This window comes from Typopeltis vanoorti, chromosome 3 (assembly GCF_054136105.1).
Source record: "Typopeltis vanoorti isolate ZY-2024b chromosome 3, IOZ_Tvanoo_1.0, whole genome shotgun sequence".
NCBI lineage: Eukaryota > Metazoa > Arthropoda > Arachnida > Uropygi > Thelyphonidae > Typopeltis > Typopeltis vanoorti.
In genome coordinates, this window is record NC_143551.1 from 78,842,512 (window position 1) to 78,867,669 (window position 25,158).

Consider the following 25,158-nt stretch of genomic DNA (forward strand, 5'->3'; position numbering starts at 1 on the left):
CTGGGATTATCTCTCTCTCTCTCTGACTGACTGACTCTTCGCGAGAAATATTTGGTGCCATGATGATTCATAAATAGAACGAATTAAAAACCTAAAGAGAGAGAGAGAGAGAGAGAGAGAGATTCTAGTCTGTAGACGCCATATGATTCCTACGGGTTGCTTGACAATCACTGGATTTTGTCATGAAAGAAGAAGAATGCAAAAAAATCATCGCTCACTCATGGATAATGTCATCGCCTTCATTCTGGTAAACTTCAGAAGTGAATCATCTTTTAAACAAGAAAAACTAATTATTCATCGAAATGGAAGATTTCACAGGCTTAATATAATTTTCAAGTGACTCAAGCTGCCGCCAGATGTAGTTAGTTACGTAGACAACTCGTTATCTCAGTTTACTACGCGTCGGAAAAAGCGCCGGTTCAAATCCATGTTGAAAAGAAAAAAAAAAAAAAAAGGAGGGGTGGGTTGGGCAATTTCCAATATTTTCCTCAGCAAGATAAGCAAATCGATCTGATGGAATGAGACCAATTAATAATAATAAATGAAAAAAAAAAACAGCAAAAATTCTCTGGGGCTTTAGAATACAAAGCGATCGGCATTTGGAACACAATAGACTTGTGATAGTCGATGTTCGATAATCACAATTATCGAATATCGACAGGTTTGGATTATCGATATCGCAGTACCCAGTGATAACAACATTAACAACAAAGAACTGGAAAAAATTACTAAATAGCGAGATCTGGCAATCGAAGTTGGCTGGCTGTGTCTTAAACACACCAAAGTAATTTCAATAGTTATCGGTGCACTTGGAGCAATTTCAAAAAAAGCTATCCGACTATTTACAGCAATTAAACATCAACGAAGTGACTCGATATGATCTACAAAAAACAGCATTACTTGGAACAGTCCATATTTTACGACGCTACCTGACGGACTATTCTTAGTTCTTGTGTAGAATCTGAATTGTTCTGAATCACCAGTCAGATTTTTGTTTAAATGATATCTTGTTGTGACTGTGTATCAATTATGTGAATACTACTACTACTACAAATAATAATAATAATAATAACTGATGAGGCATGATACTCAGTTATGATTACGACAAAGAGCAATGCTATACAAATGTAATAATAATACTAAAAGACAGTCGTAAAATTTATACACAGTTTGGTCGTACTACAACAACACTAGATCATTAAACTTTTAATATATATGTATTTCTTTTGAACCGCAAAAAATAAATATAGCACGGTAACTATAGCAACCACATATTTCTGGAAATCAAACATTCATGAAGTGAATATGGTAACTATAGCAACAGTTTATCTGTGATTTCATTGCACAATGAGTAACTATGGCAACCGTTTTCTTCGTGTGCTGTTTCCTTGAAATGTTTATTCCATGTAAATGGTTTGTAGTTATTTTATTACTGGTATTTCGTAAGGAATAATTATACTTGGTCGTATAAGAGATCATCACCTTTATTAGATGAACATGACAATGTTATTACATGCGTACAAATCAACATTCACTGAAGAATACATCAGCCACATTTATAAAACTTTTTTTTTTATTGTTACGATTATTATTTTCTCACACAATATGAAAGCATTCTAACAATCAAAGTATTGTTATTCACAGAGAAGTTCACAATATTTGTGCTCTTGGACATAATATCCGATAAACAGGTGTCTTACCAAAAGTATTGTTGTCGTGGTTTTTTTTAATCGTTTAAACATCATCAAATAATAAACGAATAATTTCAGTAAACACATCACTGGATGCTACGTTATAATTTAACTTAATTTCTGTTAATGTGATTTAGGGAAAAAAAAGTATTTTTCCATTAGTTCTAGGCAAAAATATGCTTGTTAATAATAACTGAATAAATCCATTAACGAAAGATTCAATAATCTGTAGGGAAGACATATGGTTTGACACCTAATGGACATTTGTAATACTTACAGAGAACCTAAATAAAATACACTATAAGGTTTTGTTTTTCAATCCATTGGGATGCGTATTTTAAGCTCTATATGGGTATTACGCAAAATATCTGTTGATTCCATCAACTTCAATTGTTGCGTGCTTTTTTTAGTTGTTAATTGCATCAACTTCGATTGTTTGCCTACCAACAATGTTTAAGGTATTATTTCATTCATTATTCAAAAACGATTGTTTAGATACTGAGAAGCATTGTTTCACATTCAAGTAATATGGATAAAATGAGACACTATAATTCGTATTTTATTTTATCCACATTACTGAAATTGTTTTAATTAAAATGAATAATTCATTTGAGTACAGATTTGAATTGTTTAGAGAAAAAATAATAATAATAAATATTTCATTCCGATCTTCTCATTTAAATAACCAAAGGATTAATAATTTATTATCAGTATATATTTGAATGAATATCCAGTATGGATTACCAATACATATATTCTCTGTGTGGTAATAGTCAATCATAGAGCACTAAGGCCTGTTTATCATCTTAAAAATAGGAAATTTGCATCCGGTGACCACTTCTTCCGATGACTTACGCCATCCTTCACAAAACAGCTTTTATTATCCGTCATATTTTGGCATCTAATTTCTTCGTTTTAACCCACATCATTGCGTCACATTGCACTTCCGCATTCTGCAAATTCTTTTTCTATATTAGCCATTAACTGTTCTTCAGAAAGATCATAACTGGGTGGCTTTAGGAACTGATTATTCTGTGAATCGGATGGTCTGGAAAAAAAATGCACGTAACTTATTAGTTACAAATCATATTTAGATTTAAATGATTTTAGTTGTCAGCATACTCAGAGATTATAATAATTGTTTTAAAAAATATATTATTTATAATTTTAAAATAAAGTTTTTGTAAAATTTTTAATTTTAAAATTAAAATTATATTTTTGGTTTTAAATTAAAAAAGTAATTTTAGAATGTAAATTTTTAAATTAATGTTATAAAAAATTAATAAACTAAAATTTAATATTTTTTTTATTACATTTAATGATTTATAAGGTTTTTTCGATGTAATTAATAGTATTCGGACTATAATGAAACTTTTGTTTTTAATAAGAAAACTTTAAGAAAACTCAAGTCCAAGTTTGCTTAGTCACTGAAGCAGGGTGACCACATCTAGTACTTTCGCACTAGATACTAGATCTGGTATGTTTTATAAATTTTTAGTGTTCTAGTACGTTCACCAACAGATCTAGTACTTTTTCCCTTCCGAATAATAATAACAACATGAGAGTTAGACATATGAGTTTAATATTTTTCTTTTCTCCCACCTCCCCATATGTCACATTCAGTGACACAAGAATATGATTTCTCTTTTTTTCCTACCCCTCTCACTGTTGCTAGTCTTCTCCCCCCACCCATCCATACGATCCCGTACTCTGGCAATACGACTGCCATTAGCCAATGAAAATATATTCTTCGCTGTTCAAAGTTCAAACACTTCTCGCGCGTTATAAAAAGTCCAGTGTTTTTATTAATTTTATTAACAAAAATTTGTTTAATTCTTCATCGAAAATATTATTATTTAGATTTTACTTTTAAACATGGACAAGTGACAAGCAAAACGTTTTAAATTTAAATTTGATTCTAAATCCCAGGAGAAAATGTGTAGTGCATGAGTCAGCAAAGTACATAAACGAGCTATTGAAAGTGATGATCTCAATGCCAGCCCTTCCCACTTCACAAGAAACCACTCCTCACACAGATAAAAGAGAAAGTGATGCAAGTTATGATTCAAATTCAGGTTTACAAGGTTTTTTTCATCTAAAAAGATGAAAAAATCATATAAGCAAAAATTCAAAGAAGAATAGTTGGAGGATTCCTTTCTTAAATCCTGGATTTATTCAGGTAAAAGTAAAGAACACACTGCTTATTGTAAATTTTGTGATATAAGCATTAATGGTAGCAATGTCTATTGATTCGTTATGCAAACACTCCAAAAGACTATCAGAATGTAGAATCTAAAAGAAGCTCACCAGGCATAATGGCATTGTTTAAATCCAGTTCCAAATATCAGTCGGAAAAATAAATTAAAGAGGCAGATTTAAGATTATGTGCATATGATGCAGACAGGTCCCCTTCCGTACAGGGGTGCAAAGAACCCGGGAGGCACAATTTAGGGGTGGTATAATCGAACACGTTCATAAAAAATAGGGAATAAATAATACACTGAACAGTTGGTGCATATTTGTCACCTTCGAATGTGAGAGATTTCAACGAGGGGCTGAGTCGCTCGGTAGTTAAATCAATGGTACGAGCTTCAACACAACTTACTTTAATCATTGCTCTCAGCACACTGAACAAACATTCTAGGAATTTCTTCAGTTTTCTTCTTGATGGTCCTGTGTTTCACTCAGGATTTCTCCATGAGTGCAGGTTACAAAGATGCCTCCAACGATCTCGATCTTGAGCCTCTCTCTCTTCCATGTTATCCCCATAGATTTCACTAGTGGATCTTCTCATCTTTTAGGTGGTCTCCCTGCTTTTCTCTTTATTCTTGGTTGCCAGTTGAATATTCTGTAAGTCCATCTATTATTCCTCAGTCTGGCTATGTGACTTGCCCATCTCATCCTGCTTTCATATACTGCAGTCATCATATCTTTTATGCCTGATCTCTTTCTTAGTTCCGTGATTCTAACATGTTCCATTTTTCTGATGTTACAAATCCTACGTTCTATTGAACGCTGAGTTATTCTGAGAGTCTCTTCTTCTTTTCTTTTCGTGTTCCATGTTACATTATAGGAGTATGTTTGTTTATTATATAAAAATAAGATTTTTTTTTACTATTTGTGATTTTCTTTATTTTAATATACATTCCTCTTAATGTGCAGTATAATAAAATGATTCGTAACGTGTTATTGTATTTAATTTTTTTTAAAATTTAATTATTTGATCCTTTAATTTTTAATGGAAAGGAGGACACAAAAATTTTGCACTCAGGAGTCGCAAACCAACGGAACGGCCCTGGATGCTGAACACAATTTGCTTTTGTGGCTTATGGATACTCTTCCAACTCTATTGAAAACAATTGCTCCTGATAGTGAAATTGCTAAGAAAATACAGTGTGGACGCACTAAATGTAACTATCTTATAAAAAAAATGCGTTGGCTGTAGATTCATGCAATGAAATCTCAAAAAAAAAAAAAAAAGAAAACCTCCTTTGATGAATGGACTCCTTTTGACAAAAGAAAAATTGAAACATTCATCAGCTACAGATTTTACTGTTTCTGAAGAGTTAATTAATTTAGCAAAATCTGATAAAAATAATGAATAAATAATTCCAATGTTTTTCTTGTGGGCGGGAACCCCTGTATATATGTAAATAGCATAATAAATAACTGAAGATGTAATGTTACAATATTTTAAACACTAAAATGAGACTAAAAATTATATGGTAAATTAATACACATGTGAAGCGCTAGAGTTAAGATTGGGACTTCTGTTATGATGATTGACAACTCTTAGTCTCATAGATGACTACAGTGAAGTGAGTTTTGACTTTTTTTCTTTTCATATTTGTTACACATGTGTTAATTTAGCGGTTTTACGTTGAGTTCATCTATGATAATAAGGTAATAATAATACCGTAAAATGTCCTAAATAGAGTGAATGAAACGAAAGCAACTAAAAATTTAGTACTTTTTTTTGAGATCTAGTACCTTTTTCTGCATAAGTTATAGTACGAAATATTTTTGCTGAGTGGTCATCCTGCACTGAAGATTATGATTGCTTTTCTAGTAACAGTGACACTATTTTATATTATATAAAATAGTGTCATTATAACGACAATTTATATTTCGGAATCTTGGAGAAACTGGGAGGGGGGGGCGTCACTAAATCCCGACGAGTTATGCAGGCTTCCGCATTCTTGCAAATAATGTGTCTGCTTACCACCTAAATTTCACGAATGCTTCCGTAGCTATTTTTATCGAGATCACTCCGAGGTGAAATATGGTATTGACTTGTCATATCAATGACACACAGATGGGATTACTGTTTGGCTTCCATTAATTTTATATAATTGATTTGTCTTAATCGTGTACTATTGCTAAGATATTCTATGGAAATAACATTTTTATTTCACGACACCAAAATATACAATGAATGAAATGAGATAAAGAATACAATCAGTAGAAAGAAGTATAGGAGAATGGAATGATGGCAACAATATACCCTTGGAGGGTAATGGATGGCAATGCTGTAGCTAATGAAGTTCTAACTGAGGCTCGGCTATTGCTGTTACCCTCCTGCCATGATCAGAGCTTTAATAGCTCAATAACACCTTATCCCTACACTGTCCTCTACAGATAACGGGGAAGATGAAAAGCATTCTTGCTTCGCCCCTTTAAGCCAGTCCTTATAAGGACTATAAGAAATATAGCATTGAGCAACAGTAAAACGTATCACAAAGATCATAATGATACAATGGATGATGACATCTGACCAACAGATTGAGCAAAACAATAATATAAATGAAATAGCGAGTTTTTTTTTTTTTTTTTTCATTTTTGTTCACACAGCAAGCAAACTGGTTGTTTTACATATGCAGAATCTTTTTATTATTATTATACACTACTGTTTGGAAACGAAACAATCAGATTAAATCTCATGAAGGGATTTTGTGTGTTCTTCGGCGGCTTTGCTCGTTTGCTGAATGAAAATGAAAATCTTGACTTTCCGTGAAGAAAAATAAACTGTTGGCTCGTAATTGACTGAATATTCAAGATAATTACGGACACAAAACGGAAGGAAAAAGTTCATTTCTGTTTCAGACCAAATACCTTAAGTCATCTTAATGCATCGGTAGTAGAGTCAGTAAGAGATAATTTGGTTTGTAAAGTGTTTTTTTTCTTTTTCTTTTCTTTTTCGAAGGAATTTTTCAAGGCTGAAGTCGTCTATTAGTTCTGAATGTTTCAAAAACTCGTTAATCCTCTATAAATAATTCAGACTTCCCCTGGATTATATCAGAATTATTTAACAGTTTCGCGTCTCTTCGGCAGTGATTTCTGAGTAATGGGATGATGTTAAAGGGAAACGGATAATGAATAAAATCTCGCGAGGATCATTAGTGGAACAAACTAACTCTAAGCGTCAGTATTGCCAGTTTTAAATACAGATTAGCCAGAACGTGCTGATCCCTTTGTTTCTTGAACAGAAAATTCAAAGAAGACTGTGCAATAATAGATTTCTTTCCTGGAATAAATCTCTCAGAAACGAACATGGCTTACCACGTGAATCAAACGAGACAAAGAATGCATTAGTTTACCCGTTACGACAACCCATCCTGACTGACCGAGTAGAAAGCATCTCCTCTTTCCAACCAAACACACCATTGTTTGGATTCCATCGGGAACATATTTTGCGAAGTATTGGATGAATTGTATGAGATTAAGCAGGTTGGTGTGCGCCTAAAATACCCTGTTTAGTGGTGTAATGAAGGAGCTTGAAAAAATTTCATTTTTAATTTTTAGACCAAAATTTCAAGATTATGTACCCTAAATCCATCCACGGAACTAACTAAACCATCCACGAGGTCTCATAAAGGTTTCAGTAGAAATTTTCGACAGTTTATTATAGTCAGAGTGAACTGCATACACACACAATTTTTTTTTTTCTGTGTATGGCATCAAAATGAGTGTAAATTAATTCTATTCATTAACCAGACTAATTCTAAGTGTGACAATTAACTGACAGAAATACGTAAAGATAAAAGATAAACGAGAAAGAAAGTAGAAGCTCCTCAACAAAATAAATCCCATAAAAATAGTTTTCTAGTAAAGACATGCATATACATTGAAAATTAACCAAGTTGATCCAGTTTATTTGAAGATGATATGATTCAAGACGTATATTTTAGGGATGTGTTCCGTTTACTAATCATTTGATCTGTGATTAGGAACAAAAAAATATTTCTCCTTAAAACGGCAATTCTTTCGTTTTTATAACTTGTTTTCAATTCATTATAATGAAAAGTACGTGGACAAACAGAAATTTCGTTATGGCAACGTCATTAGACCTTGGAGAGTTTTTTTTTTTAATTAAATAACCGTATTTGTACCTGAGATAGTACTAGATTCAGAGACTTAAAAGATTATCATACGGAAGGAAGACTAAATAATGGGTATTTATTTATTTATTCTAAAATTTTATCTCCCAAAACATTTACGGTCCAATTCAACACCTTTTTTGCAATTGTTGACTAACTTATATTCTAGATTTGCAAAAGCTATCAAAAATTTCTATTTGATTGCGCGCGTGCATTGTTTAAATATTGCAGTTGTTTTTTTACGCATTGTTACTGCCCAACAATATTACATGAACATTGATAACAATTGAAAAACGACAATAGATAAATACTAGAATTCTGTCTTCTGCAACAATCCTTTCTTTTAACAATGTACATCTATAGCTCATCTATAATTCCCAGAAACAATAAATCATTCTAGATTAGGATTTACAATATGGAAATCATCCTACAATAGAACATTTTGTATAACATTTTATGTTTAAGATATGGCATATAGACTGATGTTATATTCATACTTGACCTACTGAGGCATGAGGAACTCATCACAGATATTCGCAGAAAACATTATTTTTATTTAGATAACAACAGATAGTGGGCAAAGAGAAAATTAAAAATACGGTCTGCCTGGAAGTTATAAAGAACAAACCAAGCGACAAATCGAGGTGGGGGGGGTGAGGGAAGTCGTTTGAATCTACCACAGAAAAGGAAAGAGATAAAATAAAACATGGAGTTAGTTATTCGAAGAAAAGACCGAAGGTTTCTCGGGATTATTCCAATTAATAAACGTAAACTTTATCATTTGCTTTTCATCATTCTCTCTCGAATTTCCTAGAAAACAATTAAGCTATACTAGCGCCCTCTGTGTGTACACGGAAAGATCTTCCGTGCAAATACATAAATCGCTTGTAGGTCAGCGATCTATATTTCCTATCTCGTGAATAGTCAAGGTCCGAAGGAAACCTCATGAGAATTCTGCACGCGCGCCACACCCTGGCGTTTCCTGGTGTCACATCTCACCGTTGGCAGCCAATATTCGAGTCTTAAGTAGTGAATTGTTCATGAGGATAGGAAACAAGTCTTGACAACTGGTTGGTGATGAAGTTTAAAATATTCAAGGTTGTACAATACTTTTTTCAATTGCAATAGACTCGCGTGTATGTTTTAAAAGCGTATGTAAAATACGCCTATTTCTTGTCACGAAGTTATGTGTTGTATTAACCGATTTGTACTTATCATCTTAGCTATTCTAAGCTGTCCCATGCTAACGCCTAAGGTCGAGTGTTAACTGCAGTCGAAGTTTTTCATCATTTCCCTTGAGACTTTTTGTTTTATCTAATGCGGGAAATGTTAAAGGTCACCGTAACTCGAAAAGTTAGTGGAAGTCGTTTCATAAATATTCAATCCAATCCGTGATTTACTTTTAAGATGAACATAAACACTCAAACTAAATAAGTGAATTGAATTCTTTGCGATGAAAGTTATTAACTTGCCTTGTGGTAGTGGTGGTAAAAGTGAAAGTTTCTGGACTGGCTAATCCAAATCGCCACAAGAGGGCACTGTCCTGGCGATGATTAATACCTGCAAAATCACAATTTCGTTATTTATTTATTTTAACACGTATGAAATGCTGTACTTCGAATTTATTAAGGTTTATCACTTAGACGATAACTCTATTAAAATGATTCAAACTGAGACTGACGGACATTAAATAATAATCACATAATATTTAATTCATTATTAAATTAATAATAACTAGCATTGTAAGTCAATGATAGTACGTAGATTTTTAAAGCAGTCTTTATAAAGCTAATATCTCGCCCAAAGAAGGGACAGGGCAAAGCATCTGTTTAAAGTCCTTGGCAATAATCTTTAGTGTAGATCTGTTTAAGTTTCACAGTAAAACAAAACTCGTCAACATGAATTTCACTGAATGATATTTATCTTGGTTTGCTTATGGAGAGGGGGGGGGGAAGTAAAGGAATGTAAATTACAAAATTTAGTGAATATGGGGAGAAAAGGTAGTATAATAGAGGGTATCCAGAGAGTTCACCGAAAAGGCAATTCATCGACAATTTTAATTTTCCTAAAATGTTAGGATAAAAGTGATCCATTTAGAACAAAAACTGAACCGTGCAGAGTGAGAAAGCAATGCTACTTTAACAGGGAATAATAATAGAACAACATGGTTTTTTACTGTCTTTCTTGTCCGATAACTGTTTCTCGTGTTCATGGGACTGATTTGCCTGTTTTCGGGAGGAAAAGCCAGAGCCTACGCAGGCTCCATTATTATTATTGTTACTAGTAGTAATATCCCACCATCACAAAAGTCGACAAAACTCGATCGTACTAAAGAGCATTGTCGATAACCAAGTAAAAAATACAGACTGGAATTCCCTACTTAAAATAAACGATCCTGTAACATTATATAGAAATTTCAACTAAAGTTCACAGAAATATACAAAAAAGCAACAAAACCTACACAAACGAGGCGACAAATAGACAACAATCCATGGATAAATGACGACATACTAAATACTATTACTGAAAAAGAAAATCTATGGAAAAAACTTAAAAAGTCATCCAGTAACACATATTTACAAACCTTATACAAAAACACAAGAAATAAACTAACAACAAAAATTCGTAGGGCAAAAAGACGTTACTACTTCCAAAAATTCATGGAATATAACGACAACATTAAGCAAACATGGGCTACACTCAACGAATTAGTAACTCGAAAAAAGAAAACTTCAGCACAAGATTTTGTTGCAAAAAGCTTCGGTCAGGACAGAAACCAAGAGGAATTAGCAGACTCATTCAACCATGATTTCACAAACAACATCACACAACTCAAAAAAGACAAACTACCAACGATCAACAAAAAACTACCGACACAAAGACAACAACAAACGATGTATTTTCCACCCATAACAAAACAGGAACTGAAAGAAGCAATCCTACAACTAAAACCAAAGACCACTCCAGGAATAGGCAAAATAAGACTCGCAGTCCATATAACACACTTTGAACAAATAAATCCAATACTTTTGAAACTCATGAACATAATATTCCATACAGGCATTATTCCACAACAACTAAAAACTGCAGTAATTACGCCAATATACAAACATGGCAAAAGAAACGATACTCAGAACTACAGACCAATATCTATCCTACCGGTCATCTCAAACATTCTAGAAAAAATAACACACACCAGACTACAGAACTATTTACAGAAGTACAACATCATCTCACAAAACCAATACGGGTTTCAGAAAACAAAAAGCACAATTACTTTATTAGAAGACATCGCCCACACAATAAACAAAGCTCTCGACAAAAACAAGTACGTCGACCTTATACTGCTGGACCTAATCAAAGCATTTGATACACTTGAACATGACATACTACTCACCAAACTATACTCAATAGGTATAAGAGGAACACTGCATACATGGTTCAAGAACTACCTCTCAAACAGAACACAAGTAACAAAAACAGGTACAAATGTACCTCAAGGTGCCATATTATCACCCACTCTATTCAACATATACATTAACGATGTTCACAACATATCCATAAGAAGTCAAATATTTCAATACGCAGATGACACTGCACTACTAGCAATCCACACAGACATTAACACAGCTCTCTGCAAAGCACAACAAGACCTAAATGAAATCACAACATATTTCCACCAAAATGCAATTGTAATCAACGGCACAGATGTTGATAATACACAACCCAGATGTTGTTAATACACAGATGTTGATAATACACAACCCAAGAATCACACGCCCTGCATCACTATCGATACATTGTCACACATACCGCTGCATTAACAACAAAAATATCTGCCAATGTTCCAAAATCAAACCTGTAACACATGCAAAATATCTTGGTCTCTATATAGATTACCACCTTAAATGGACAAAACATATAGAATACCTACACACCAAACTCCGGATTATCGCAGCAAAACTCAAGTTAAAGACATTATTCCACCCAACATAAAAAAACTCCTATATCACGGTATCTGCGAATCCCTTCTCAGATACGGAATAACAGTCTATGCGAATACATCAAACAGCCACGTAACAAAATTAGAAACACCACACAGGAAAATCGTGTCAACAGTGATCTGGACACCTTACACGCAACAACCAATATCCGACAAGCACATGGCGATACACAGAATTCTGAGCATTAAAAACCTGAAACACTACATGACATTAACCAGGAATTACTTCAACATCACCTATCGAAACAACAGCGACACATATCGTATGACACGACCTACAACACTCTCTACATCCCCACACCCTTCAACAACTCATACTGTTCTTTTGTGAGATCACATCTGATACCCACGCAACTCAACAACGTACCAAGAAAGTTAAAACACGTAGATAACTACACAACATTAAAAAACGAATTCTGGAAAAGATACCAACAAAGTTAAGAAACCATTAACACTAATATACACATCACAAATCACCAGCATCCAATGCCTACATCCCATACGTAAACAATAGCAACAACACAAATAGTGAAGGCTAAATCCCAGTCTCTTCATAAAAGCTAACCCAAGCTTCGAAGTAATGGGATGAACTTGCCTCACTCATCTACAAGTAACTAATCCTTATAAGCAAATCCAGAAATTTGTATGTATAATCACTCTTTCTCAAACTTAAAAATAAAATTAAAAATTAAAAAAAAATTCTGTATAATCTTCATTGTTAATATTAGAAGAACATGTGTTGTAAATACATAATATAAAGGCAAAAAAATTATTAAAAATTTTAATTGAAATCCAATGTAGGAATTGCAGCACTTAGAGCTGAGCTCTGTAAAATTATAAGGTGCAATGTCACACAAGATGTTTATTGTATGTGTAAATATTTTAGCAATCAATAAATTATAATTATTATTATTAAAAAAATATGAGACTTCAATACAGTAATTATTATGGGATAATAATCCCGTAATAATTCAAATCAAATTATTATGGGATGAATAAAAGTTTCAAATAGCGAATCTGATTCAGTTCGCTATTTGAAACTTTTACCAGAAAATGTCGAACCGTTCCAGTTTTCAGTTCAGCTATATTCGGGGCAACAAAGAAATCACGTGTCCAAATTACGTATTACAATAGCTGTCTGACTTAGCGGAATTAGTAGAAGTTGTCGGTACAAGAAGTTGTCTGCACGCTTCAGTTTTTGTTCTAAGTGGATCACTTTTATCATAACATTTTCGAAAAAAGTTTCGAAATGATGTTAGCAATTCCGCTTTGGCTGAATCAATTCAATGAAATTTTAGTTAAAATTTTCGGTGAATTGTTTTTTCGAATGAATTGCATTTCGACGAATCGTCGTTCGCTGAATTGTTCATTCGATGAATTGCCTTTTCCATGAATTGTCTTTCGATTAATTGGTTTTTCGATGAATTTTCATGGGAACTAATGGAGCTGTTTATGTTAGTGAGGGGATTTTGTGGGATTAATACCGAAGCGATTATAAAAAGATTAGAAGGTAAGAGAAGAAGAACAAAAGGCCATCCCTGGAAGAGCGTGACGAAGAAGGGTGTGAAGAGATTTTTTATATGGAGAACTGTGAATGAATGGAACATATTACCAGAATATCTTGGGAATGCAGGAAGCATTAAGGATTTTAAAGCTCAATATGGTAAATGTGTTGTCAATTGAATGACTCCATGGAGGGCGTGATGATGATGATGATGATGATGATGATGATGACAGACAGTTCCTGCTTTCCTTTTCGACACTGACAATGATCGATGGCAGGAGTTGTTGACTTTGTGGCCTCTTTGGCAACTGGTGGTTGTCACTGAAACCTTAAAATCGCTGCCGTTCCTATAGATACCCCAATAAATGAACCACAGAGGATGGACCACATCTGAAAATCAGTGACATTGCTGGTTTCTCTTATACTTGTGGTATCTTGACGGCTGCATCTGTTATCAGTATGTTTATACCCAGATTAACATATACGAGTATTATGCAAATTATCCAGATGATGATACACTAGGCTGGCGAAATCTGCAATTGCTATAAGGTGATGACTTTTCCAATTGTCCACGCACCATACATTAACTGAATCGAAGTTTTCAAGGTCTGCTTTCAAGAGATTTTAGCGAATACATGCAGTATATTTCATACTCATTACTCATTCTCAGATCTCGAGAATAAATAAAACCAGAGATCCATTTCAATAAGTAGAATGATGGATCTGTTTTTTTTTTAAAGCAAGATTTAAAAGCTGTTTTAAATAAGTATCTGTAAGGTTTTCTATTTTGCTATTACACTATGGTCGCCATAATAGGAACAACAGTTCGATAACTCTTGAAGTCCTAAGCCCCTCTCATGTACGAAAACAATGACATCACGATATTTAGCGGGAAAGTTTTTATCTCCTTTCAGTAACTGAAACAGATTCCTGCACAGGAAGGTAGTTAATTGAAGTGTTATGTGTTGCTGATTAAAATAACAAAACAAAAAAAAAATTATCTTAATTTTAATGAAGTAAGCTACCGATAGAGGGAGCTGGAAACTGCTTTTTTGCTTTAAATGATTCGGTGACTAAAAATTATGTATGTCATTATCATATATTTTATATTCTCTCTCTCTCTCTCTCTCTCTCTCTCACACACACACACACACACACACACACACACACACACACACACACAGAGCACCTAAATTAATTCAATCGAATTTTTCAAATATTTAAAAAGGCACCTACCTAATCCTCCAATTCTTTGTAGTCCACTACCCTGCAAGAAAAGAAATATATTTTTTTTAAATAAACAAGCTATACACCAGGGGGGGGGGACGATTCACCTAAAACTAAATATTAGAGTTACATTTCTTATGAACCTTGAGAAGATGATTTCTTTTTGAAAAGGATTGAGGAGGTGGGTTTACTCTTTGGTCACGCAATGATGGTTTATTTACAGGCATTTCAAAGCTCTTTCAAAATCGTTGCGTTGCGTGATGCGCACAATGGACGCGTCGAAGAGAACGCCACCGATTGCATCTCACTTCAATACAATCGGTGAGAATAGAATTACCTCCAAACATCAACAAGATATTTCGCTGTCAAAGGACGCTGCTGCAAGAAAGACAGATGACTTTGTCATGTTCAAAATGAACATGACAGCGTCAACTCCTTTGATAGTTTGAAAACTAATCTGAGTCGTTAGTTTCTTAATGGGTCAGCAGATATGGGACACTTGACGCAGTTGACACAATACAACAACAACATTTTATCCAAAAAAGGAATGGTGGAAGATTTTTTTATATACGATTCTTCACTTTGGGATACAACACTAAGTTAATCATTAAGAATGAAATTTTCTGTAAGACGGGATTATTTTGTATAAGATTTACATATTCCAATTTTTCCACGTTTTGAATGGGAAACAAAAATCTACTTAAATATGTTAATATTGCATTGTTTATAACGTTCACGCTTGCAGCAAAGGATGTCGGGAAAATTGGTTGCTATAGCAATGAGTACTAACTATTCGCACCTATTTGTGTTTTGAACACTCCGCTTCCTAGAAATATTGTTCAATTGGCTAAAATTCAATATTTTTAGTGAGACTGCATTCCAAAATGTACGAAATACTTTACGAAATATTTTAAAGAATTTTTTTTCAGAAATAACTGCTTGAAAATTCCAAAGATCACTTTTGAAATGTTTATTTTATTTTGTAATTTTTATTTCTTCTAGTTTTTTATTTTCATAATTTTTTAATTTTTTTCATTTAATTTTTTATCGTATTTCATTTTTAAAATGTTATTTCTTATGTTTTTTCATGATTTTTAAATTTTTTATAATTTTAATTTTAACATTTAAAAAAAAATAATCGTTTTATTTTTATGTTTTTTTTATTTTTAATTTAATTTTATTTCTTTATAATTTTAATATTTGTCATTTTTAATTTTAATTTTTAAATTTTTAAAATTAAAAATTTTTTATTTTTATAACTTTTTAATTTTTGACAATTTTTATTTTTATAATTTTAAAAATTTTTATGATATTATTTTTCATAATTTTATTTTATTAGCATTTTAATTTGAATGATTTTTTTGAATTTTTGATGCTTTTCATTTTTATGATTTTTTAAATTTTCATATTGTTTTTTATGATTTTATTTTATAATTTTTTTATTATTTTATTTTATCCTTTCATATTGATGTTTTATAATTTTTTTTATTTTTATTACTTTGTTATTTTGCTGTTTATGATTTTTATCATTTTATTATATCATTTTATCATTTTATTATATTTTATGTCTATTTTACTGTATTTTGCTTTATTTGTGATTCAATTCATTTTTAATTTTTGCCAATATATTAGAGTGCAACAGTAAAAATTAAAGCCCAAGTAATTTAGACTTCTGGGAATTCTGAGTACTTTATTGGAAATTATCTTCACAGTTTATATACAAATGTTTATCGTGAAGTGATTCGTTAGCTTCTAGCCTTTCGATGTAGTCTAAAATTAGCTTTCCGCAAAGCGAAAACCCAAAATATACGATTAGCAAAAGTGAAACGAAATCGTGACTTCGTTGCTCCCTCTATCGGAAGTATAAGAAACTATTTAAATAATGAATTATATTAGTTCCTGAAATTCATTTTTAGTATATTTAGCTACTGAACTATTATTTCTTAATGCTAAGGAAAGATAAAGGATAAGTGCACTAACTAGCTGTTTAAGAAAAGAAAGGCATGCTTTAGTTATATTGTCTATTCAAGTAATTATGTTTACTGAGATTAAGTCAAGGTCGATGGGTAAATTGAGGAAGAGAGAGAGAGAGAGAGAGAGAGAGAGAGTACGCTCAGGTGTAGATAATCCGACTGTTATCTTCAAGTTTCATAAATGTCAACAAAGATATATGCTGACACTTCAAGGACACTCCTCACTATCACGAAGGAAGAAGACAAATATCGGATAAGCCTCAAAACGAAAAGAGCGAAACACTGTTTTATTTATGATTGAAATATTAGCCTGATGGATATTCTTATGATAAAGAACTATCCTACTTTATTCAGTAATATAAAAATATATGGCCAATGAATATGCAAATGACTATGGTACACGGAGAATTAAGTATGTATCATAACTAAAGGTATGATACATACGAGTATTACTGAAGGACTATCCCTCCTTAGGTATTTTTGTCGGATTACGAGAACAAAGGATGCGCAACATGCAAATCCTTTAATTTTTTTCTATTTGAAAATTGCACAATTGAAACCTAACTGATCCACATGAACGACTAAAACTATATGAATGTAACCAATGTAGCAGCAATACAGAGATGTAACAGAAACATGCGAATATAACTGAAAGTATACGAATATACACTGCTTGAGAAGAAGTCAAAGGACCCCATGGTTAGTTTCATCTTGCCATGTAAGGAGTCATGTGTTCATAGCCAGTATAAATTGAAGGAATATGATGCTCCCAAGTCAGTGGAACTGTGTCGGGGTGAAATGAACTGAGAAATGACGAAATTTGAAAGAGGCGTCGTGATAGGATGCCATGTTGCATGCCTATCTGTTCGACAAATTGCACCATCCCAAGTCAACAATCAGTGATACAATACTGAGATGGAAGGGAGTAAATTGTAAGTGCTACCCGCAGTGGAACCTCACTGAACGCTACCTTAGGGTGCGATGCTACGAAGGATAATAAGTAAAAAACGCCATTCGTCGGCCGATACGTTGAATGCAGAGTCCCCTAACATCGCCTCGAACATGAATCTGCACAAAAACATTCAGAAAAGAAGCTCACAACATGGGTTTCCATAGTAGGACCCCCAATATGCAAGCTCCGCATTATCCGAACTAACATGTAATGTGGTTTTCAGTGGTCCAAAGAGGAAGTTGGAAGCTTAGAAAGCTATGGAGCGATGAATTACGCTGCAGCCTCCACCAAGCAGATGGATGGGTGTGGGTGTGACAGATGCCTGGTGAACGTCTCTTACCAGAGTGCGTAACCACAGCTATTAAATTCAGATGTGGGGAGCGTGATGGTATGATCCTTTTCCCTGGTGTGGCTTCGGACCTCTGTGTATGTGTCACGAATATTGAACCCCGAGAGATATCTGAACATTCTAGACAATGCAATGCCCAAGTAGCGTTTCATAGAAAGCTACTTTGTGGCGTTTCTACAAAATGCCACAAAAATCATTGCGTCATTCGCGTTAATAGCCCGGGTGTGCTCTCAAAATGCATACACCTTTGAGCCCTTCGAAAAGATGTAAAGAAGGCGCAGTGGATCAAATTCTTAGCTTTCTAGTATTTTTAAAACCGCCGAGAATGCGAGGCTGGGTGAACTAACATTTTGAGCTCACCCAGCTGTGATTGGTTATTGTGTCAACCAATCCAATTGAACGTTGTCCATTGTCATGGTTTCTTTAGCTAGAGTCCTTGTGCGCTCGTTCTTGATGTCTTAAAGCAAATAGTATGAATTTCTATAGACGAAAAAATAATAATATAAGTAAGCATGTTGCAAACAGATATTTGGATCTTTTATTTGTGTCCAGGACATAGGAAAGATTCGATTGTTGTCATCATCTCCGGACTTTTTAACACTGTTCGTAGGAGTGGTGATTCTTTATTGGTCAATGTTTGGTTCAGAAAAATCATTATCAATTGTAGCAGTTTGCATTATACGCTGGGATCATCCCATAAGAGCTATATAGGATTACCCTATTAGTATAGTCTTGTGTTTAAAAAAAAGGAGGAAAACATACAAGAACTTGGAGAGCTCCGTATACTAACATCGAATTTTCAGTCTATTGAAGCAGGCGTTTAAAGGATTTGCAGTTTACAAGTATACAGAAAAGAAGTATACGGTGATCAGTTTCGTTAAGGATTTAACAGATATTCACTGCACTTAGGGAATCAATGGAATGCGTGGCTCGGTGCTAATGACCGCTTTTATGGCAAGTGGGTACAACTGTTCGCAGTCCTAGGAAGGACTTTCTATTGAATTCCCCATCCTTACCATTACCATCACGGTGGTAATGAAGAAATATTGCTCGAATAGGATACTCAGATGGACATAAAAAAATGCTCATTACTAAGAAAAAAAATCATTTAAAAAAAGGAATGAAATTAACAAAGCAAAATGTGAGATTCTCAATCAGCCTCTCTCCCTTACGCTTTCTCTTTTGGTTTATTCCATAACATTATGTTAAAAATTTCCAACAAAAAAGAGCCGTCACAATTACCACCGGTATGGGTCCTACAATCGATTTTCTTGAGTTTAAGGGACAAAAAAACCGATGTTTTCAGGAGAGAAAACCCACTTGCTCGTGCTAGAGATCGACTAACTCGGGAACCAATCGTTACACGGCTTAGAAAAAGTTCCTCTAGTCAGTGACTAGAACAGAATTTACGACGCTCTTTCTTCGGGCAGTTTAGCGCAGTGGACGACACACGCCACTTCCACCGAGCTACGCACACAGACGCGCTTCACACGAAGTGTTGTTCTTCAAATCACAGCTATTGCAGTAAGATTGTTCTCCAGATGTTTACTGGGCTAACTGTCCTTCTAGCAAGGTTGTTCCATAGATATTGCGGGATGTGCAAATGAAGTTTGTTTCAGAGTGGAGACATGAATTGAACAGAAACAGTTATTAGGCTGGTTTGAAAACGGAATGTAAATAAATGGTTTCTGCGACCTGCTAATGCCACAACAGAGGGGTGTTTTACTGAGCTAATTGTGCTTCTAGATATAGAAGCATTCTTGAAAAACCCTCAAAAAAGTAACAGCAGATGGTTTCCAATCTGTTGTGCGAATCTTCATATCCTAACCATGATTCTGTGGTATTCCGTTACTTTCTATTCTTGGTCCGACTGTTTGAAAAGATAAAATTTTACTTTCAGTTCAATATTTGTAGAGGATGAAAACTTTCCTGCAGTCTTAATTATATATTTGAATTTTTGGAGCCATAAAATATGTCTTTGTAATGGATGATTATACAATAAACTAGACTAAGTCGTAGGGTATAATTCTAGCTCTCAATATAACCGTAAACAGAACCGAATCTGATTTTAACGGCTTTAGAATTATAATTATATAAATGTCAAAGCCATTGAACTGCTTGATTCTCTAAAGAGAAATTCATTATGATCAGACAAGAATACATTTGACATTACAATCCTATAATTGACCATAAAATAAAAATGACTAAAAAGATCCTCATTGTTTCTATGACATTGATTTTATATCTGCATCGAATTCTAGACAGACAACAATATAAATGTTAAGTTAGATTTAGACAGTGATCATTACAGTTGGCATTAGATGAACAAATCACCTTTGTGTAATAGTCTATGGGTAGTGCGGGAGAGTCACCTTCGTGCAGAGACAATTTTTTATGACAGTGACCATGTAATATATATTCGTCATAATAATGGCCTAGGAGATGCAAAGACATGTGATAAAGGCTTCCTGACAAACGGTCGCGCAGCAGAGAAGCTTGATCTAGATAGCACGAAAATCGATGTTACTCTGGTAACCCTGTTGTTTTTTTTTCAGGGTTGCCTCTATGGGAGGAGCTTTCTCGAAACAGAAAAGGGATTGGGATGAGAGTAGATTGCTGTGCAAAGTAATTTCATAAATTCGTTCAGTCTATTTTCTCGGTGGTTGATAAGAGAACAAAAAAAGGGAGAAAAAAAAGAGTCGTTGCGTGTCTATATAAAAGAGGGAAAATCAACGCGTGGGCGCGCGCGCGCGCACACACACACACACACACACACACACACACACACACACACACACACACAGTGTTTGCATGTAATATAATTATTCATTAAGTACTATCAAAATCGGACTACATTTTCTTTTGTTACATATCTGAAGCGATCAATATTACCTTCAAAATATACAAGATGCATGAAAGAACAATCCTCTCACTTTATTTATTTATTTATTGCGAATAAAAGAAGCTAAATGGAAAAATGCAAATATAACAAGTGTTTAGGTGATGCAGATGTTCTTTCTATATAATGCAGTTGGAAGAACAACCGGGCAATGCACCCTTCTTCTGGAAAAAAAGAATTCAGTTCAATTCTCGCCATGACGAATTATTGCGACCACTTTTTATTTTATTTCATTGAAATCGAATTCCCAACTGATACAGAGTTAGCAGGTTTTTTTCCTCTAGGAAATTCAGGTTTTTCATTGCACATACAGACAAATCGACTAGCGATCACACGCAAGTGACAAACGAAAATTTTATTAGCTGACAGTAAATGGCGTATTTTGTAAATAGTGACGTAGGGATGAGTGTAGACAAATGTTTCTTAAAGTTTGTCCCTCGGAACCCTAGGGTACCGAAAACTTTTACGAGTTTTCCAGAGCATACAAACATTTATGACTTGTATTAGATGTAGTTTCTGAGAAAAGAAAAAAAAAAACTGTAGTGAATGGGTTGAATAGTCGGTATAGACGAAGACCATTGGTTGAAAAGACCTGAGCTCGATTCCTGTCTATGACGCGAGAAACTTTTATCTGGTCTCTTTCTATTAAAGATGAGTTAGATGGTCTCATACGGAGGTAGAGGATTGTTTCTCCCCAAAACTCGGGTTTTTCGTCCCTCAGAACAGGCAAACTGGTCCCCTCATTAATCTCTCATTAGGTGGGCTCAACCCGCACCTCAAAGGGACGTGGGATCCCTATACGAATATTATTATTTCTAGAAAAGGTGTGTTACTTTATTATTTGTAATATTACGTATCATATGTTTTCTTAATTAAAATATTTTGCAGGTAAATGTCATAATTCCTTTCCGATATTTTTTTATAAAATTTTCCGAGGTTCTGAGAAAAAGAAATATTTTTTTCTGTAGATTTTCGCAGTCTCAAAACGTTAAAAAAACCGTTGACATGGACGCGTTGGGTTGTATGCTATGGGGTGCCCTCTAGCGGTGTCCTTGGACTCCTTGAAACTGTCAAGTAATAATAATAATAATACTATCTTAATGCCTCAATTTCCAATTATAAAGTTATTGTTACAGGTAGATGTTTTCTTTCCCCCATCTATTTTTTTTTAACAGATAAAGAACCACCATTTCGTATCAGATGTCTCAAGATTTCTAAATTACAACCACAGTTTGGAACATTCAAAGAATGCATCAAACACCAAAACAAGATGATTAAAAAGTGTTGACACCAATTCCAACCATTGGTATTAATTCAGCACTTCTACTCGCATCATAATAAAATCAGCCGTTTGAATAAAAACCAAATATAACGCAGGTCTACGTGTTTGACTTCCCAGAATTTTAAGATTATTGATTTTAAATGTCGTTTACTTGTTTTGAGGGGTAGGTCGTCAGCATTATATTTACTTAGAGTGCGCCACTTAAAATAAAGTGCACGTGTAACCTGCTTTGGAAGACTGATCATATTCACTATCCAAACTATTAGGTTTATACAGTCGGAGCACAAACAGTTGGTGGTATTAATAGCAAAATGAAATGATTGTGTCAGAATAATCTAAACTTTTTAGGTTTGTAGATGTATATATAAATAACTACGTTACAAAGTAATTCAATTTAAAATTTTCCTAACGCACGTTGAACTATATCAATCCAAATGGATTTAATCTTCTTCTTCAGGGGTCTGTTTTTTCCTGCCATCTTCCTAGTTTTGTGTTTTGGCTAATTTCTTTGTTATTCTATATACATTATTCAGGGGTTCATATTCTTCTATTAATTTCAATTTACTTTGCTATCTTTACTAAAATGGCGCCTAAATAGCTGGAATGTTTTGTTTTATGGGGTTTTCCATTGGGAAGGCAGTTGGCATTTTCCTGCCTACTTTCATACTTTTGTCTTTTTATTGCTGATTTTCAAGCCCAATTTTAAGTTAAAGAATCCTGATGACTGGTCTTAAGAATTTGAATAAAACATCAACAACTGGTTTTATAGAACCAATAAGAGGCGGTTTCAGCTCACCATATTCAAGCAGTCATCTACAATAGCGCTTCCCAAACTGTGGGCCGCGGCCCTCTTGGGGACCGTAGGTTTTGTTGAGGGTGAGGCCCGTGAAATAATGAAAACAAATTTAAAATCTTTTAAGACTAAGTAGATTCTTTTTATCTTAAAAGAAACGTATTTAATTTTTATTATTTTATTATTTCTTTTTTTTTTTGTTAATTTTTATATTTTAATGGAAAAAAATCACACATTGGTGCGGATTTATCACAAATTTTGCTTCCTGCGTATTTCGGCGCTTAATAAATATTAGTAAATATATGCTTATTCATATAAGTTTCATTTCAAAGCAGAAATCTAAGAATTGCAGTTTCAAATATTTCACCTGATACTGACTTTTTGTGTAGCAGTATTGAAACACATCCATCCCATTAAATTGTTATTAAACTTTTATGTTTTTAATTCTTTCTTTATTACTAATCGTCTTACGTTTCGTGTGCTTGTACTGCAAATGCACAATAACAATATATCTATCTACATAAAAATACGAGATAATGTGCCATGTCAAATGTGTACGTAACATGCTAAAAATGTAATATTTGCATTTGATTTCTTCAATATTCGCTGTGTAGGTTTTGTATTGAATATAAATATAATAATATGTCTATATTACGATTTTTTTTTTGAGGGGAGCCGTGATATATTTTAATTTTTCTAAAGGGGGCCCTGGCATCCAGAAGTTTGGGAAGCACTGATCTACAATACACTACGCAAAACCGTTATAAATCATACATCCGACCAAAAGTCATGGAATCCTCTTCCCCCCTCCGATTTCAGGAAAATAGTTGTGACAATACAAACATTGTAACACATACAAAACAGAAACCACTTTTATGATTATCGCTATGAAACAGCACAAAATTACAGTTATGTAAAAGTCTCACTTCAATTGCAACCACAGAATAGCCATAAACCTCACACACTCCCAACGAACAAAAGACCTAACAAATCCTGACATAGAATACAACAAAACGCTGTCGACCTTTTATATTCCTAATGAGATAAACACGACAAAAGAAAACGGCTTTGAAATTGTCCTGCAAAGAAGGAATGATGTAGTCAATTGATCAAATGAAACGCTCTAAATCAAGAATAAATAAAATAGTGTCTGAGATAATACCACAGCATAATATTTATGATGTGGTATTATCTCGCTATTACACACACACACGTGTGTGTGTGTGTGTGTGTGTGTGTGTGTGTGTGTCCCTGAACGTCCGCAAGATAAGCATACGCGTAATGTGATCTATGCTAATGCATTATTGACATTACATCAGAACCACTAAGCAGAAAGTGCTCCATTATCTTTTCCATATAAGCTCAACCAGAACTTACATGGACGTCTGTTGATAGCTCATGCAATGGCGAAATCTCCGGGTAGTAAATCAAAATGACTGAAATCAAATTAATGACAAAAAAGATCATCCAAATACTAGAAAGCAGGAGGCTGGTGGCAATTTATAAGTAACTAATTGACTCACATTATTTGTTTAATGATTAAGAGTACAGTTATTGCTGCTGTTATTGTAGTGCTCGAATTTCAAAAGGGAATGCATATTCTTAACAATAAAACAAAAATGTCAGCCAAGTAGCCGCTTCTAGGTAGCTGGTATACGGCTCACTTTTTTACACATTAGAAAACGAGGTTGCTTTGGGAATTTTATTGTATTTTATTAAGTGATTTAACGTTTCAGATTTGGAACAATATTTAACTCTCTCTCTCTCTCTCTCTCTCTCTCTCTCAAATTTTGTTCAAATTTTGGCCCAAATGATTCTTGTAATCAGGGCAATCCGTGGCTTGTTACAGAACGTGACTTAAAAAGTCAATGTTAATGTACTTGTTACGTAACCAATCTGTAAGAAAATTACGTATTATTATTGTTAACAACAGGTAGACATAGGATTGGCATATGAATTGTAATGAACAACTTTTAATAATGTTGTAAATAGCTGAACACTTATTCAATTGCATATAGAAGACAGCGTAATATTCAAATTTAGATTTATGAGGGATTACAATGAATTATCTCCAAATTCTAATAAATTTAAATAAAATCATTGAATAT

The 25,158-nt window shown here is 33.8% G+C and overlaps 1 protein-coding gene across 1 annotated transcript in view; it reads right to left on the minus strand.

Moving 5' to 3' along the window:
- Positions 1-1,466: 1,466 nt before the first annotated feature.
- LOC150108308 (uncharacterized) overlaps positions 1,467-25,158 on the minus strand; it is a 73,188-nt gene continuing 49,496 nt past the window's right edge. Inside the window, exons 4-6 of the mRNA XM_090415737.1 lie at positions 14,812-14,842; positions 9,541-9,628; positions 1,467-2,739 (exon numbers count right to left, since the gene is read on the minus strand). Coding sequence (XP_090271863.1) covers positions 2,625-2,739; positions 9,541-9,628; positions 14,812-14,842 — 234 coding nt within the window. The 3' untranslated portion in view covers positions 1,467-2,624. The remainder of the gene's footprint in view (positions 2,740-9,540; positions 9,629-14,811; positions 14,843-25,158) is intronic.